Source organism: Schistocerca cancellata, chromosome 6, assembly GCF_023864275.1.
Source record: "Schistocerca cancellata isolate TAMUIC-IGC-003103 chromosome 6, iqSchCanc2.1, whole genome shotgun sequence".
Taxonomy (NCBI): Eukaryota; Metazoa; Arthropoda; class Insecta; order Orthoptera; family Acrididae; genus Schistocerca; species Schistocerca cancellata.
The window spans coordinates 437908935-437926205 of record NC_064631.1 but is presented as its reverse complement, the minus strand read 5'-3'; the positions used below and the strand labels follow the sequence as shown (position 1 = coordinate 437926205).

At 43.9% G+C, this 17271-nt stretch overlaps 1 protein-coding gene across 1 annotated transcript in view; it reads right to left on the bottom strand.

Moving 5' to 3' along the window:
• LOC126190766 (mediator of RNA polymerase II transcription subunit 20) overlaps positions 1–17271 on the bottom strand; it is a 567907-nt gene that overhangs the window by 15144 nt on the left and 535492 nt on the right. Inside the window, exon 4 of the mRNA XM_049931288.1 lies at positions 643–753. Coding sequence (XP_049787245.1) covers positions 643–753 — 111 coding nt within the window. The remainder of the gene's footprint in view (positions 1–642; positions 754–17271) is intronic.

Here is a 17271-nt window from a genome sequence, read left to right as displayed (position 1 = left end):
AAACATTATAATCCCATTTCTGTTTTCACGCTGATTTTAAACACCAATGCTGTATTACTGCTTTCTTGCTTGTACAGGAAACTGAGATTGACTACAGCAAACAATCTGAAAATTTATAAAACATCTCATGAAACGCTTTACGGTGTACATCAGGCAAGAAACATTGTTAAGCAGTTCAGAAATTACCACTGTACAGAGGGAATGATGACATGTAATGTCCGTCCTCTCGACTTGAAACAGAAACCTGGGAACCATGGTTTCTTATTTGAATTTGTAACTTAATTCCGTAACAAAATAAATGAAATATCGCGACTTATCATCAGGCGACCATTCGATAAGTACAATCTTAATTACATATAGTACATATATATTAAATTACGGATTATGAAATAAGTACAACAGCACTCGGGTCGGCGTAGTAGTTTCTCATGGTAAAAAACACTTTTTCCCCAATGGATACGAACATGAAAAAAATACAAGTGCAAAACGAAAACTAAATGACGCAGACGAAAGTGCGGAAGTTCGAAGTTTGGACATGGGCATTCAGGAAGCAGGACGGCGTGATGCAGCTGCATCTCTAATTTGGATTGCTGAGAGTGGCGATGAGTAGCCGGTTACCGTGGCAACTCAAGACTCACTGACCTGCAGGTAGGGTGGCGGAGTGGCCTGCACTGAGGAGCCCAGGAAACCCTGCAGGAACTCGCGGATGAGGTCCCAGCAGCTGCCGGGGACGACGCACGGCCGGTACTCCACCTGCAACAGAGGGCGCAGTTTCCGTTGCAATTAGATGTTCGTAAACGACGGCGGTTTGGTACACCTAACAAGCACACGATAGGGCCTTCCTCTTCGTTCCTGCCGTGAAGTGGTGGAAACGCGTCTTTAACTTCTCTTTAAATCGATCCGAACATTGCTGAGCAACTGGTTTTTGTATTTGCTGCTTCAACAAATATAGCATCCCTGTTCCACAAGATCTTCTCACAATTACTGTAAAATGCACCATAATCTCTATTCTCTTGCGTCTATACACCTCTAATAACAGTGTCTATTTTCTCCACTTCCCCCTCAAATCCAAACATAATTTGCCATGATTCCCACATTTAAAGCGTCACAGATGCCCAGGTGCAAAGCTGCTCTGAATTTTAATAGTAATAATCCATACATATAAGGAGTAATGTGTATAATGCAGTTATTTTTATATGTGGTACCTTAATATGTACACACATCAGTGCCTCGGTTGTTTTTTCTCTGAGTCAAACAGCCTTCCCGCAAACACATCACACAATATACTACCTGATGTTTTCTGCACAGTCGTAACTGCATCACTAAGCAGACTACACATGTCAGTATAGACTAACCGTTTTGCGTCCACACTTCAGCACCTGACTTGCTGCACAGGAGGAAAATAAGCATTAGTGGCTTGCTCTTGTCACCTCTACTTGGAGGTACTAGTCAACCTAAAAACATACTACTACTAACGGCTACAATAACTAGTCTGCAAATGACGTAAACAATAATGTAATGTTGTTCAGTACACTGTCCTCAGTCATCAATACAAATACCTGCACTTATGTCCTGCGTGTTACACCATCGGTAGAGCATGTACAATAAAAATGTATGTAGGCATGTTCCACTTCTCCTACTAAACCACTGGACCGATTTTAAACAAACATGGTACACATATCACTTACCGTCTGGAAAGAATCACTGTGAAGGAATGAACCACCTACCTATCAAAGTCGAGGGCGTGGCGGTGAAAAAGGATAGAGCAGTTCACGGCGCACGAGTGCCCAGACTTTATTCATCCTGTATTTGAAAATGAAAATACGTAATGGCTTGCAAGAAACTTTAAACGTAATTTCAAACCACTGCGAAATTTTTTCTCGCTGACAAGATGATGAAATGAAAGAAGTTTATCGCTCACTACACTTTCAATGTTCATGCAGTGAAACTGCCGCATCAGGCTTGACGTTTTAATTTATCAGTTCTTTGCTACTAATTGCATTCTCGACTTATTTCGCATATAGCATTCACATATTCCGCTGAAACTATCTACAAAATTATATCATTGTACGACACAAAGTTCAGGTGATTCGACGTGATGCATATTGAGCTGCGTGAAAACGAAGCTACAGGCCGAAGTTCGCTATAGGCACAGGTGACGTGTGTACAGATATGTGTGAAATTTGTGAAATGTGTGTCTCATGTGCGTACGCAGGCAAAGCCGCAGATAAAAAGCTCCTCCTAAACCCCTGAATCGAATTCAACCGAAATTGGTACACATGTTACTGCAACTCCCTATTGGTTTGGGGTGATAATGTGGAGAATGAGCGGGCAGAGGAAGAGATGAACAGACAGAGAGGGGAAAGAAAGAGATGGACAGGCAGAGAGGAGAGGGGAGGAGGTGATGGACTTATAGGGTGCAATAGAAGATCAAGAAAGGTAGGAGGTCGAGAAGGTGGACAGAGAAGCGAAGGAGAAAAATGAAAAGAGAGTGGGGCGGAAGAGACGGACAGCGAGAAGGAGAAGGAAGAGAAGGACTAATAGAAGTGGAATAAATACATACATGGGCAACGCTTCAGCTAGTAATGAAATACACGAAATTTAGTATAATCACAAAATTTGTTCAGTAGTTAGTACAGGCATCTGGCGCTCCCCCTCATTTTCGATGTGCGCCTGGCAACTGGGGGAACGGAGTCGATGAGGACCGTGGCTTCTCCAACCAAGAAGGAAAAATGTGAATTAATTAGGTGCACAGAATTTATCTGAATGCATCGATGGGGATGAATTGCATGAAGATTCAAGGACGTGAAATGGTGTCACCCCAAACCGTTCAGATATACTGTGCACGCAATGTAATGAATATGTAGTAACAATTGAAAATTGATTGAAACTATACTCGCGGTAAGCTGGAAATGGTTCGAGTATGGAGACATCCGGAATTAACTTCCATGGCATTACAAGTAGCTGTAGAGGGTAAAAACTGTAGAGGAAGACAGACTGGAATACATCAAAGAGATAATTAAGGGCGTAGGATGCAATTACTACTCTGAGGTGAAAACATAGGCACACTAGAGGACTTCGTGGCATCAAACCAGTCAGAAGACCGATGGGAGAAAAAAAAAAGAAAGCGTGGGGTCAAGCATACCATTCTCCCGACCGTTGTCGGCTTTGCAGACCTTGGAGTCTGTTGCTGCTCTCTCAAGTATCTCTTCAACTGGCATCATGAGGCTGAGTCAGTCCCGATCTAGTCCTCCCAGCAAGTACCGGGAATTGAACCCGGGTCCTATCTAGGCTGAGCACTCCGTTACACAGGCAGACACAGTGCGCTTATAAGAAAGTTTCCCTTTTATACCACGGCCATTTCTGTTGCAGGCCGAGAAATTTTCTCCTTGTCATCTATACGAGCGATGATTACTCGTAGCGTGTTGTGGCACGTTTTGAATCATTCACTGCATACTGCAGGATTCTCTGGAACAGTGCATGCATGGCCAACAGCTTAAATCCTAATTTTCTATGCGCCACGGAACACTGTTCCCGGAAGAAAGATGAGGTCAAAGTCATTGTCTTTTGTGAGGAGTCGCGTATGGAGCACCCAGCGGCGACAAATGGGAACCAACCCGCAGGGAGCGTTAATCTCTGGAACACTGCATTTATGAGCCGTGGCGAGGTGGCGGGACGGCATTCTCGAGACACACCTAGCGTCGACATAAAGGAGGGCCGCATCTTCTGGGAACGTGACGGCATGCGCCGCCTCCCCGTCTGGATGGATGGGTGGCTGGCTTCTAAACAGTCGGCGGCGCCCACACGACAATGCGAGACGCGTTTGCAGACGCACGCGCCCGACTCCGCGGAGCCGCCGCTAGAAGTTCCGTGGCGCCTACCGTTGACCCCAAGACCCCGCTGCATCACACGACCTCTTGTTGCCGCGTGTCTGTAGTCAGCAGGCAGTGGGCTCAACTGCTACCTTAGGTACTGAGATAAGTAAGCACACTGGACCATACGTTAGCTACCTCCAAGAAACATCACGCTATAGTGTCATACATCCTTCTAGCCCTGATAATCGCCTCAATTAGGCATGCTCAACACGGAATATAAAAGTATCTGCGTCAAACGTCTAGGGCGCTCCTCAATCACCACATTCACCTATTCCCTCCACACTCTCCACGTGCTCACCATGAAATCCGCCCCGATTTATACCCACCTCTCCTGGCCAGGGCAGCCTTCCCCTTTTTTAACTTAGGCAGCTGTCCCTCTGACTTTTATCTTTTGTCAAACGTTCATTTGCCGTTTCATCTATTCAATATTTTAATTAATCATGAAATCCGTCTTTTATATTTTCAGTTACGCATCTGAATCTGTGCCGTTTTATTATGTCAATCATTCATTTTGCCAACTGCCGTGACCAATTTTAATATATGTTTCAAATGTTTTTTTTACTCTTATATGGCAGAACAGTGGCGACTTGTATCTACTGACAGCCCTCCCCCCCCCCCCTTTTCCATACGGGGTGGAGGAATGAGAAAATAAAGTCTATGTGTGACACATCGCGTCATGGGGAAAAAGCTGTTAGAGATAAAATGTTCGCTGCCGCTTCCCAGTGAACCTAAGCGTCTTTTATTGAATTCTCCAGCCCTAGGGCGACGAGATTGCACCGAAGTAGCTGGGTATACAACCCAGATATGCTGGATCTGGATACCACCCAACCTAATACTTTGATTCAATGATTTTTCAACAATAAAGCCTTAAGAATGAGCGTCTCTAAGCGCAGGAACATACGAGGGTGAGTCGATAAATACGTCGTCAACGCCAGAATACCGCATATCGTTTTAAATTTCATGCCTATACATATCTAGGAGGTGGAAGCATATATCGCGTGGAATGTAACCGGTGTACTGTTCATCGATTAATGGTTAATGATCCGTACTCAGACCAAGGAGCCGACGAACTGTTCGCAGAGCGCATCTATAAGGGAATTCATTCCTTATATGGTTAGAACTCTATTTCATGAGCCGGCCGAAGTGGCCGTGGGGTTCTAGGCGCTGCAGTCTGGAACCGCGAGACCGCTGCGGTCGCAGGTTCGAACCCTGCCTCGGGCATGGATGTGTGTGATGTCCTTAGGTTAGTTAGGTTTAACTAGTTCTAAGTTCTAGGGGACTAATGACCTCAGAAGTTGAGTCCCATAGTGCTCAGAGCCATTTGAACCAATCTATTTCATGAAAATTTGTGTTTAGCTGGATACATGAATTCAGCAAAGGACAGGACAAAGTCCCAAACAAGAAGCATCGTCGTCGCCTTGGTTGTGGAGTGATGAACCGTTGTTTCCAAGTCTAGGGGTATTTCGATAACTCCAGGATACATAGGTCTTATGTGTTTCAGCAGTTTAAGGAACCAATTACATTTGCTCTACAGTATCCCAAGAGGTCACTCTTCGGATGTAAACGGTGCCACAAAAATTATATCCTGCAGATTTTTAACGCCTTGTCGAACGATCGGACAAGCGTTTAAGTTTACAAGGGGGATATGTTGATAAGGAAAACAGTTCTCAGACTGGTACACACGGCTCTGACGTCTATAGCCTTTGTGACCCACCTTAGTATTTTAGAAGCGAATCAGCAACTTCAATTTCGTCCTCTCACGCGCAACAAATGACTGGATTATAGGCTACACACAATGCATATGCATGCCGGTAAGTGCCTACCCCCTGCCGCATTTCAGGGGCATAAAAAAATAACAACAAATGTCTAGCATCGTCTGGAAGCGTCTGTGAACATTTTGTCTCAAGTGTTGTTGCACTGTATATTCAGCTGAAACCACTCATTGATGATAAGATACCGCAGAACCACAAAACTGCGAGGGTGTTTAGTTACCCCCCCCCCTCCCCCCACCGCCACCGTTCCAGACATTTTCTGTGGGATTTATTCAGAGTTATTTAGCGGGCTAGCCAAGGCGCGAAGGGTTTGTGAGTGTCCGTAAAGCCAGGGACGAACGAGAGCAGACCTGTGAACACGGCTGTCATCTTGCGAGGCGGGGTGTCCACAGAATACTCTTCATGAAATTAAAATTTAAAACAGTCTTGATCGCAATTTTTTTATTGGAGTGAGTGACCGGTTTCGACTCTTTCAGAGAGTCATCTTCAGACTCCAGAGCGGTGGATCGACACTACCAGACGAGAGATCGCTAACAATGTTTTCAAAAATTTCACTCTTCATGAAGGTACAGGGGAAAGGTCAACACTTCGTCGCTTAGAAAACTGAAATAATCATACTGGTTCATGCTTACGGTAAACTGCGTGTGGGTAACCATAGTTTTCCTCCAACTGATTCCCTACGTTTTCTAGGCTGTTGGCGGGAAGTCTTGTGTGATTTGCGTTTTACAGACGTTTTCCCTTGTTCAAGACTTTCGATTACAGCCACAGGTACTCGAATAAAGGTACTTTCGACCTCTTTTCGCATGTCGTGGATCACTGCATTAATTGAACAAATTTTCTTCCAGTCACTATTTTAATTTAAGGCCATTTGATGTTAACTCAGCCTCTTGCAGTTGATGAATACCGTCATTAGTGAGTTGACCACTTCGTACGTTATGCATTTATAAAATGCAGAGGGTAAATATAAAACAATTTTCTCCACGGATAACTATAGAATAACCATATACGAAGACCAGTAAACAAGAGACTCAGTGTTACCTAAGATCTGTTCTCGATAAAGAAGAAATCATAAGACTTAAATTATACATGGTGATACCGTGATGATGTTACAAACTTTTAGGGAAGATGAAGAAGGGCAAATGTATCAGTTTGAGGTAAGGGACGCTGGTCCATACACGATCGAGTCGAAAGGTATGAGCGAAGATCATTCTGATACCTCTGACAGTGAATCTCTTCTACTGCAAGCTCTTTGTTTTCCATATTTTGGGAAGAGGTGTTATGGACCAAAACAAGAAAAAATTTCCAGTAAAGTGAATACCTTAAGAGCCATGAGTACTTATTGACCTTTGCTACTGTGAGACACATCTCATTCACTCGCAGCTTTTAAGGTATGCGTTTTAGTGTCCATGTTTACTGGATAATTTTTTCTTGTTTTGGTCAAGACTATCTCCTCCAAAAACATGGAAAGCGAAGAGCTTGCAGTAGAAGAGGTCGACAGAAGTATCGGGGCGATTTTTGCTTTTAACTTTCGACTCAGCCGTTTCCAAACCAGCGTCCCTTACCTAAAATTGGTACTATTATCCTTCTCGACCAAACCTGAAAGTCTGTAACACAATCACGGAATTAACCTGTATAACACTCCATTAAAAATTATCCGTTCGAGGGCGTCGCTGCAACACATAGCGCAACTCCGATGCGGGTATATTAGCACTGACATGTAGGCAAGGGGTTAGTACATCTTTCCAATGTGGGCGATGTAAATGAGGAAACGTTAACTATGGCATGTTATTACTAAATGCGTCCAACCAGGAGCAATGTGCTGTTATTCCTCTCTTGGTTGCCGAAGGACAAACTCCGCCAGACGTCCATCGGAGAACGAATAATGTGTAAGGGACAGCATTTCCGTCAAAAACCGCCGACGTGTATTGAAAGCTGCATTAAGGAGAGCTGCTGTTTCTTGACAACCTATGTCGCCATACCACAATCTAATGAATGTCGTAACGCAGAAGCTACGCTAACTCAAGTGGAAGACACTCGAGCACCCGCCCGATAGTTCTGATCTCTCCCAAAAAAAGACCATGAAGAGTCAACGATTCCTGTCGGACGAGAATGTGCAGCAGGCAGTTACAGACGTCTTCGTGCATCAGGCCACGGTGTTTTGCCAAACAGAGATCTTCTACCTGGTGCGTCGGTAGGATAACTAAATCAGTACCCACGGCGATTTTGCCTGAATGGTATACCTTACCGATTCTGGACTGTACGTCCTTCTAACGGAAACTTTTTGAATCCCCTTATAAAAGTGGCTACTCTGCAACGTCTTTAGCCGAATTCAGTTTTCAGAAATTTTTGGAAATTTGTGGTAAGTTCCTATGGGATCAAACAGCTGAGGCCATCGGTCCCTAGGCTTACATACAACTTAATCCAACACTACTTAATCTAACTTACGCTAAGGACAACACACAAACCCATGCCCAAGGGAGGTCTCGAACCTTTGAGAGGAGGGAACCACGCTAACAGTGGCAAGGAGTCTCAGACCGTGCACCTTCAGTTTTCAGGCATACAGATCTAATGAACCCGTAAGACATAATTCGTCAAGGATTTGTTTGAAGGTAAAAAATATCTCCTTCCAACAGAGTCTATTGCCGTCTAAACTTCTTGAAAGTTCAAAAATGGTTCAAATGGCTCTGAGCACTATGGGACTTCACTTCTGAGGTCATCAGTCTCCTAGAACTTAGAACTACTTAAACCTAACTAACCTAAGGACAACACAGACATCCATTCCCAAGACAGGATTCGTACCTGCGACCGTAGCGGTCGCTCTGATCAAGACTGTAGCGCTTAGAACCGTTCGGCCACTCCGGCCGGCTTCTTAAAAGTATTAAGTTTCTTGAAATGGGTGTTTTTCATTTCCTTTTCACTTTTATTTTGTGTACTACGACGTTTCAGTTGTGTAGCCACTCCGAAGTAAAATATTTAAGACGTTAATTATGTATGTTATGGGATGCAGCCACACAAAAAAGCGGTTTAAAGCCGAATGTTGCCTGAACTCACCTGAAACTATCAGATGAGCAAAAATCCCTAAACATGAACACCCAGAGCTTCTGACTCACATCCACTCTGCTTTCAAGCAGTTCTCCTTTCCTTTTCTGGACCATTTCTTGCCGTACTGTCGTTGAGGCCCCATAGAAGCTAAAGAAGGTGCTGTCATCCACCAAAGGGTGGTAAAATGTATAACGCAAAGCTTCCAAAGATAAGACCTCCATAAATCCATGTAAAGCAGTTGGCCATTGACAGAAATACGAGCAGCGAGTCGTTTATCCCGGAAGGTAGCGGGAAGCCGAAGCTATTACCGCTGTCACGTGGGGAGTTGGGGTGATATACAGGGAGCGTACTTAAGCCAGGAGAAGGCAGTCGTAAGTAACGGCACGACAGTCGTTTACACCTCATGGGCGTGATAATGTGTCCATGGCAGACACTCCGAATTCTTTGGATTAAATTTCAGTCAAGGTGTTCGTGATGAACAACAGTACTCATGAACAGCGCCAGTTATTAATTAAACAACCTGTATCTTCCCACGAGTCACTCTACATTTATTCGGGTATTTCATCAACATGGTAAAAGGCAGGGTGCAGTAAGTTACATTAAATTAGTTGAAATAAATGGTTTTAGTTCCGTCATAAGTTGCGTTGAGAAGCTTTTTTTTCTTTTTATGGTGAGTAGTTTCGGACACCTGTGTCCTTTCTCAAACCATCCGTGTAGTGACAATACAGGCGATAGCCTATGTACAAAAACTCTTCCTGCAGTGTTAATCAAAGCGGCACTATGGCCGATTTAACAACAGTAAATGAGCCACATAGGACGGACATCATTGCAAGGACAGTTTTTGTACATAGGCGATCAACTGTATTGTCACACTTACGGTTGAGATGGTTTGAGAAACGTGTCCGATACTTCTTAATGCAACTTACGACGGAGCTACAACCATTTATTTCAATTAGAAAGCAAGCTGCGGACCAATTTTTCATCTGCCTCATGCTGCAAGTTCGTATACGGGTTACGTTAGATTAAACAGAGGCTGCAACAACACTTTGGTTGGTGCAGTAATGTTTATGTACAAAATGTCGAAGTAAAGATCTTTTACTACGGAAATACTCCCAAAACATCCTTCCATATTCACAAGATGTGTATAAATATTTTGGTAAATAAACCGGCATGTCAATGGCAGCTTGTGTATGAGCACAGTGAGGAATCTAGAAGCAGAAAGTGTATTGGAGTACGCAAAGATATTGTTGAGCAGAGATGGATTCTAGGCGACGCTTCAAAGTACAAGGACTTAGTCATCAAAGATGCTGTGGAAATTACGATCTATATAAACAACTGTAATAGAGGTAAGATCTACACACTTAACAGAGTGTGGAAGCAGGTACTGGTACAGAGAGATTTCATTGGACTATGTCCCGTTTTAGACATTGTGAACAAAAAACAAAAACCCTGCGAATGACATTTCATCGTTGGCGGCAATGTAATCTCTGCTCGCAATGGGTACTACATCAGTCATGTCTGTGTGATTTCGTTACGTCATCTACATCGGTTGCTGAGCTGCCGAAAAGGATGGCAGTCACTGTCGGAAGATCGTATGTTTACAGAGAATTAATACGATACGAGCACCGAGAAAATTCAATAGACGAAGTCATGGTAGATGGAAGGTATTGGAAATTTAACTGATACGCGTGAGCGAAACCCACTTCTCTGTTAAATAGCTACAGAAAGTGTAAGACGTGAAGCTAGCAGTTCGAGTGGAATAGGCAAAAGTCGAAGTTACAGTAAACTGTATCACATATCGCCAGACATCGAAGATTGTGTGACATCAATGCTTTCATCGATCTAAAAATAAATTCTTTCAGATTGTTTACGGCTATACAAAATCGAGAAAAAGTGTATAATGAGCAATCGAGATTACGCTGGAGGTAAATAACCATATTCAGGTTGTAGCTTTTGCATTCTTCAGTTAGCCTGTTTATTACATGCGCCTTGTTCAAAAGCTCTACCAATCGACAAAAACTGTAACGATGTCGTAGTTCGTTAAAGGCGCAGCATGTATGTATGTATGTATGTATGTACTGAATTGGGGACCTAGAAACGATGGAGAGGCTTCGTCCCCGCCGTAGTCCTCAGTGGTTCAGAACCCCACAACAGGCAACAGCAGTCCACAAGCCCCCGCCGCCCCACACCGAACCCAGGGTTAGTGTGAGGTTCGGCCCCCAGTGGACTACCCCGGGAGCGTCTCATTCCAGACGAGTGTAACACCAATGTTTGCATGATAGAGTAATTATGGCGTACGCGCACGTGGAGACAGTGTTTGCGTTGCAAACGCCGACATAGTGTAAGTGAGGTGGAATAAGGGGAACCAGTCCACATTCGCCGAGGCAGATGGAAAACGACCTAAAAAACCATCCACGGGCTGGTCGGCACACCGGACCTCGACACTAATCCGCCGGGCGGATTCGTGCCGGGGACCGGCACGCCTTCCCGCTCGGGAAGCAGTGCGCTGGAGCGCACGGCTAGCCGGGCGGGCTGGGCACCGCATACTTCATAACGAATTTGTGTTTATGTAAATCGAAGGTGCAGGGGTGTGGTGGGGGGGGGGGGGAGGAGGAAGGGAAAGGAAGAAAATGATGGTACCAGCTGCACTGGGACTTTATGTGAATTCGGCGGTGACGCAGGACAGAGACTGGAATCCGGGATCTTCCGTTTACTAGGCGGTTGCGTTACACACCGCTGGATGCGTACACAGTGTTCATCGCAGATACATGGACTATCTCGGCACGCTCGCCCACCAACCTCCATTCCCACCTAGCGCCATCTACTCGCAGTCGACGTCCATGTCCTCCACGCTGGCTAATTTTAGATTCCTTCTGAAGGTTAGAGATTCATAGCCTATCGAGGCGAATCAATTATATGCACATGTCCGAAAGAACAGACATCATTCATTCAAACAAATTTGTTTTTGACTATGGCCTCGGAGGTCGTGGTGGCGATTGGCTATACTGCCTTCATGTTTAAGCTTATCTACCCAAATCAGCGTATTTTCATACTCAGGAAATGTTTGGAGTCAAATGCTGGAATACAGCACTGTCGGGTCCTATTTGCTATCCTTCGCCTTCCTCGGTTACGAAATGTCGAGCGCGTGCCCGAATTGTGTGGAGGATCGTGATTGGAGCTTGCAGAGTGTTGTGTTTCTGCTGTTACTGATGAAAGGAAAGGATGAGACCAAATGCCACGTTTATCCCTCTCGAACAGTACTGCCGAGCTTAACCCTTTCGTGGGCAAACTTATTGAGCAGTTTTTTTTAATGAATGGAGAGCAGATACTAGATAACAGATGGGTATATATATCATACGGAATATCAAATTTGCTCCAACTGTGAAAGTGAGGTCACACAACAAGGTGGGAAGTATTCTTCCCACTGGCCTTCCTTGGAGTTAAATGACAAAAACAACTTTTTCAATATATGTCATATTTATTTTATAAATTTACTTCTCTTGTTACAATGATTGTTCACAATTACTTGCCATGAAATTTTCTGAAACATAGGTCTATGCAAAGTGGTATTTGACAATATGTACAAACACAGCGAGCGCTCTTTTCCGCAGCTTTGGTATTACAATGACGGCACGTCCAGTAGATTTCTCTTAAAATGGATTGATGCTCCCCTACAGCCACATGCCGAAAATCTTCAGGTACTTTACCCCTTTTTGCGAGAAGGGCAGGTTTTTGTCACGCCTTTTTTGGGATGAGAAGCCAGCGATCAATTGTCTGGCTAGAGGGATGATCATGCTGTCCACTCTCTCTTTTACTTATTTTCCACAGGATAAAACTGTTCACTGCACCAACGTCCACCAGGAAATAAAACATTCTGTGCCACTATTTTACAGAACTTCTGCCAATAGCATACCTTTTTCGTAATTGATCAAACTTATCGACACCACCCATTATTTTGTTGTATTCTGCCATAACTTCAGGACAAGAAATCTCTGTACTAGTACCATCCTTGTTTTTCCTTTTCACTGTGGCTGTTTCTCATGAGTCATGAATTGAGGACAGGAAAGTGACTGGTCGGTTATCCATCTATTTTACTTCAGAAATGGCTCCTTTTGTTTCAAACTGGAATTCTCCTCGTTCGAATTTTACGTTTTCCTTCATAAATTTGGGTAAATCAAAAGTATTTACCTTATACTATAGCTTTGTGGAAAAAATCTCAAAATAAAAGCAAACAGCACTGAAAGGCTGCTATACAGAGCAACGCTCAGCTATACAATGCCTCTGCGCGAAGGTACAGCAAAAACGGCGGGAGCTTCCGATTGGAAGTAGTACCCCATACTGTTCACTAGGTGGTAGCACCGTACAGACGTGGGAACTGTGAATCCCACGGGACTAGGAGAGTGTTCATTGTAGTGGGAAGCATGTTTCCCACGGCTCACGAAAGGGTTAACGCGGACGGACAAATAACCAAAACAGTCTTACATGCACGCTCTCTCCATGCAACATTGCGGAGATGTTTGGGATTTAATTCACGACATTGTTGGGAGGTCTGGTTATTACGAACATCATGTCACTACATCTCTTCTTGCTGGCCACAAATTAACGATGAAAATTTATTCCACCTCTGAGTTGAGTGTCACGAAAGAAGCGTGCGTTAGCAATTACGGGGCATGGTCGATTCCACACACCAACTGACAACTATGTTACATGAGGGAGAGGGAAAGGATGGGGGACCTGGTGGGGGTGAGTAGGATTAGAGAGACCATCTCTTGCTATGTACACCATACAACTCCGTGCGTTCATGTAAATGCACATTCTGTGGTAACTTGCTGCATCTTCCCACCACACTACTACAAAAAATTGACATGTCTCACCTCATATGCCTGTGTATCGAATCACGCATGTCTTTAGACATAATTTGAGAAACTTCTTCACTTTGTCTAGTTCGTTTTACAGTCGCCCAGCGCGATAGCTCCAAGCTCACAATTCATTTTCATTCGCAAATGAGGAACAACGGGCTGAGCGGAAGGAACAGTATAACAAAAGCCAGAACTCTGTGATAAATTGGCTTTAACTGTGAAAAGAGAATGAACAACAGACGAAGCGCAAGAAACTGCGCAACAAAAAGCAGAATTCTGAGACAAATTAGCTTTATCTGTGTGAAGCGAAGGAAAAAGAAACCAAAAGATAATAACTCTGCCACGCATTGTGCAACAGCGGAATAAATCTAAAAGCGTTGGATTTCGAAGTAATTATACGCTTCCTTGCTACAGAAGATGAGTTGGACGCCAGGGAAAAAAGTTATTTACAGAGGCTGTTTCTGAATAAACTGGGAACTGAAGGCTTTGCTTTCAGAATGCTTGCGGTCACGTACTCGTTTTTGCGTTATCTCTCTCTGAAAACGGACTCCGGGGGTTTCGTTCATTACGACGCTTTCATAAAAATACGCCGGTCGCGTCAGCTTATTTATCGTTTGCGTTTCTGCAGTCTAAGCTGTTGGCACAGCGGCGTCACACATAACAGTAAATTTTTTTACCGAACTGTGCAGCAGTATGTAATTATGAGAGTGGGATTTCCGGCCATTGAAACTGACTACGCTGAGATTGTGACGTTTCCATCAGAAACAAATGACAGGATCCTTCCCGTTCATTTTCATTAAAAGTTATTGCACCGAGTCAAGTCATTTTCAGCGCAGGTAAGAGAGTTATTTAAGTCAGCCATATGATAAGCTACCAACGCAGTGGTAGGCAGCGGTGGCTGGAGTAACAGATCGGAAAGTACGTTGAGAGAAGCAAGCGCTGATCGTAACGAACATCTAAGGACATAAATATAATAATATTTAAAAAGGTCCACAGTCCAGAAACGCAAAACTCATGGAAAGTCTTAAAAAAGGCGCCACCGAGACACACAAATTCTTAAGAAATATAATTTAGTAATAATATGTCGGCATCGTATTGTGAAACCTATCAGCCACGTGGGTTCGCGACAAGTTAGTGGAGCACCTGCCTCCTTACGTATCGCAGGGAGGACGTGTCGTAGTCGAATTGGGGCCTCCCCTAGTAGTGAAAGTATTAACTGAAAAAGTCAGGCGAAGAATAGTGTTTGTCATTTTAGTGATGTAAAGATTCCGTGTACCTTGTGCTTGTTCGTCAATATTGAACTGCTTTCAGCACTAGAAGCAAGGCTGAATTGAACAATACTCACTTATTAAACCAAAGTCATTCTCGAACATAGTTTGAAAGTCTCAACAGGTCACAGAACCATGACATGACGCCACATGGTCAGTGACAAGAAAGCGCGCAACGCTGCAGCTTCAGTGGAAAGTGTTGACAGGTACGTGATACAAAATAGACTGCCCTATTGTTCCATACGTCGGTCGTTGGAGAAAAAGTCAGTCAGTGTCATCGATGCACCGTGTATTAAGAAACGATAGCAACAGCATGCTATGTAGTAATAACTTTGGATATGGCATCCAACAACACCGGTAATGTTACAGACTCTACAGTCGGTTTCTCGTCAATTGACACAGCAACCTCCAGGAGAAGAAGATGAAGTTAAGATTGAACAATTCGTCGACTTCCTGGTTATCAGGGACGGATCCACAAGCTCAGATGCACAAAACAGCAGCCGTGATCTTATTTACGAAATCAACAAAACACAACCTGATTGCTTCCAGAACCAGTCTTTCATTCTGCAATTTGAAACTTCCAGGCAAACAGAAACTTTTGGCCGCAAAGGGACACAAACTTACCCACTAATATAGACACAGGCCTGGCTCATCGTTTTATTCTGCTAGGAACTCTCAGTAACTAGGTGTGTTTAGTGAAGCAACACCTAAATTCGGATGATCGGTCCTATACTTTAAATAGATCTTTCGAACACGAGACCAGTATTCAACCACTTCAACACAATGCCCAGCGGCGTCAGAAAAGAACGGAGGACGTCACAGTTAAATAGGATCAAACGACCTAGGTGGAAACTGAATTCATAAAGATACACAGAACTGTTTCATAGACACAGTGAGACACATTACCTCATCTCCATTTTCTGACATCACAAGCATATTAAACTAGGTACTTCCAAGGTATTGGATTAGTAATACTAAAAATTTCAACAACTGAATTACGTCGATATGCTGCAGTTGTCAATACATTGTGTGGTGTCACCGCCAGACACCACACTTGCTAGGTGGTAGCTTTAAATCGGCCGCGGTCCATTAGTACATGTCGGACCCGCGTGTCGCCACTGTCAGTAATTGCAGACCGAGCGCCACCACACGGCAGGTCTAGAGAGACGTACTAGCACTCGCCCCAGTTGTACGGACGACTTTGCTAGCGACTACACTGACGAAGCCTTTCTCTCATTTGCCGAGAGACAGTTAGAATAGCCTTCAGCTAAGTCCATGGCTACGACCTAGCAAGGCGCCATTAACCATATCTAGAGAGAGTCTCACTTGTATCATCAAGAACGCTGTATACAAATGATGGATTAAAAGTTAAGTATCCCAGCAGCTACGTAATTTTCTTTATAGCATTCATTACGTATCCTGTTCCAGACTTCACGCAAGCCGGCGGTGAGTTAACGCGTGCATTTCGGCTACTTCCGAGTGGCGTGGCTGTCTTGCAACGCCACAACACATTGTACTGGTATTCAGAAGAGACAGTGGTTCAAATGTCCGACCGGTCATCAACATTTACGTTTTCCGTGGTTTCCGTAAATCGCTTATGGCGAATACCAGGATGGTTATCTTGAATAGGACATGGTAGTTTCCCTTCTCTAACCTTTCCCAATACGAGCTTGTGCTACATCTATAATGACCCCGTCATCGACGGGACGTTAAACCGCAATCTTCCTTTCATTTTCAACGTGTTCTTTTTGCTACTTCCGAAACACATTAAGAAACCAACTAAACTGATTTTACAAAAGTAGCCAACGAACTGAGTGCAAACAACTTTAGACCGTCAAATCTACAACTGTAGAAAACAATTTTCAATCTCGTACAGACAGTAAATGCACGGAAGCCTGAGATGCAACATTTACAGAAATCAAAGGAACTACGAATTTCGTATGATAAAAGCGATAGATATGGTGGTTTCTAATTCTGTTATCGCATGCAGTAATGTCATAACGAATTATTCTGGACGTAACCTGCGGTTTTCTGTCAATTCAACGAAAGCCGTGATCGATCTGATATCGAAAAGATGAAATCCATTAAAGAGACTGCCTACACTACGCTTGTGCATCGTCTACCAGAGACTTAGAGTACTGCTGCGCAGTGTGGAATCCTTGCCAGATTGTACTGAAACAGGACATCGAAAAAGTTCAAAGAAGGGCGGAACAGGGAGAGAGTGTCACAGGTATGATATGTGAATTAGGGGTGGGGGGGGGGGGGAGTGTGCAATCGTTAACACAATTCGTTTCTCGTTGCGGCGAGATTTTTTGACGAAGTTTTAATCACCGACTTTCTCTTAATGCGAAAATATTCTGTTGCCACCCACCCACATAGGGAGAAATGATCATCGTAATAAAATAAGGGAAATCAAAGCTCGCACAGAAAGATCTGATTGATTTTTTTGACACGG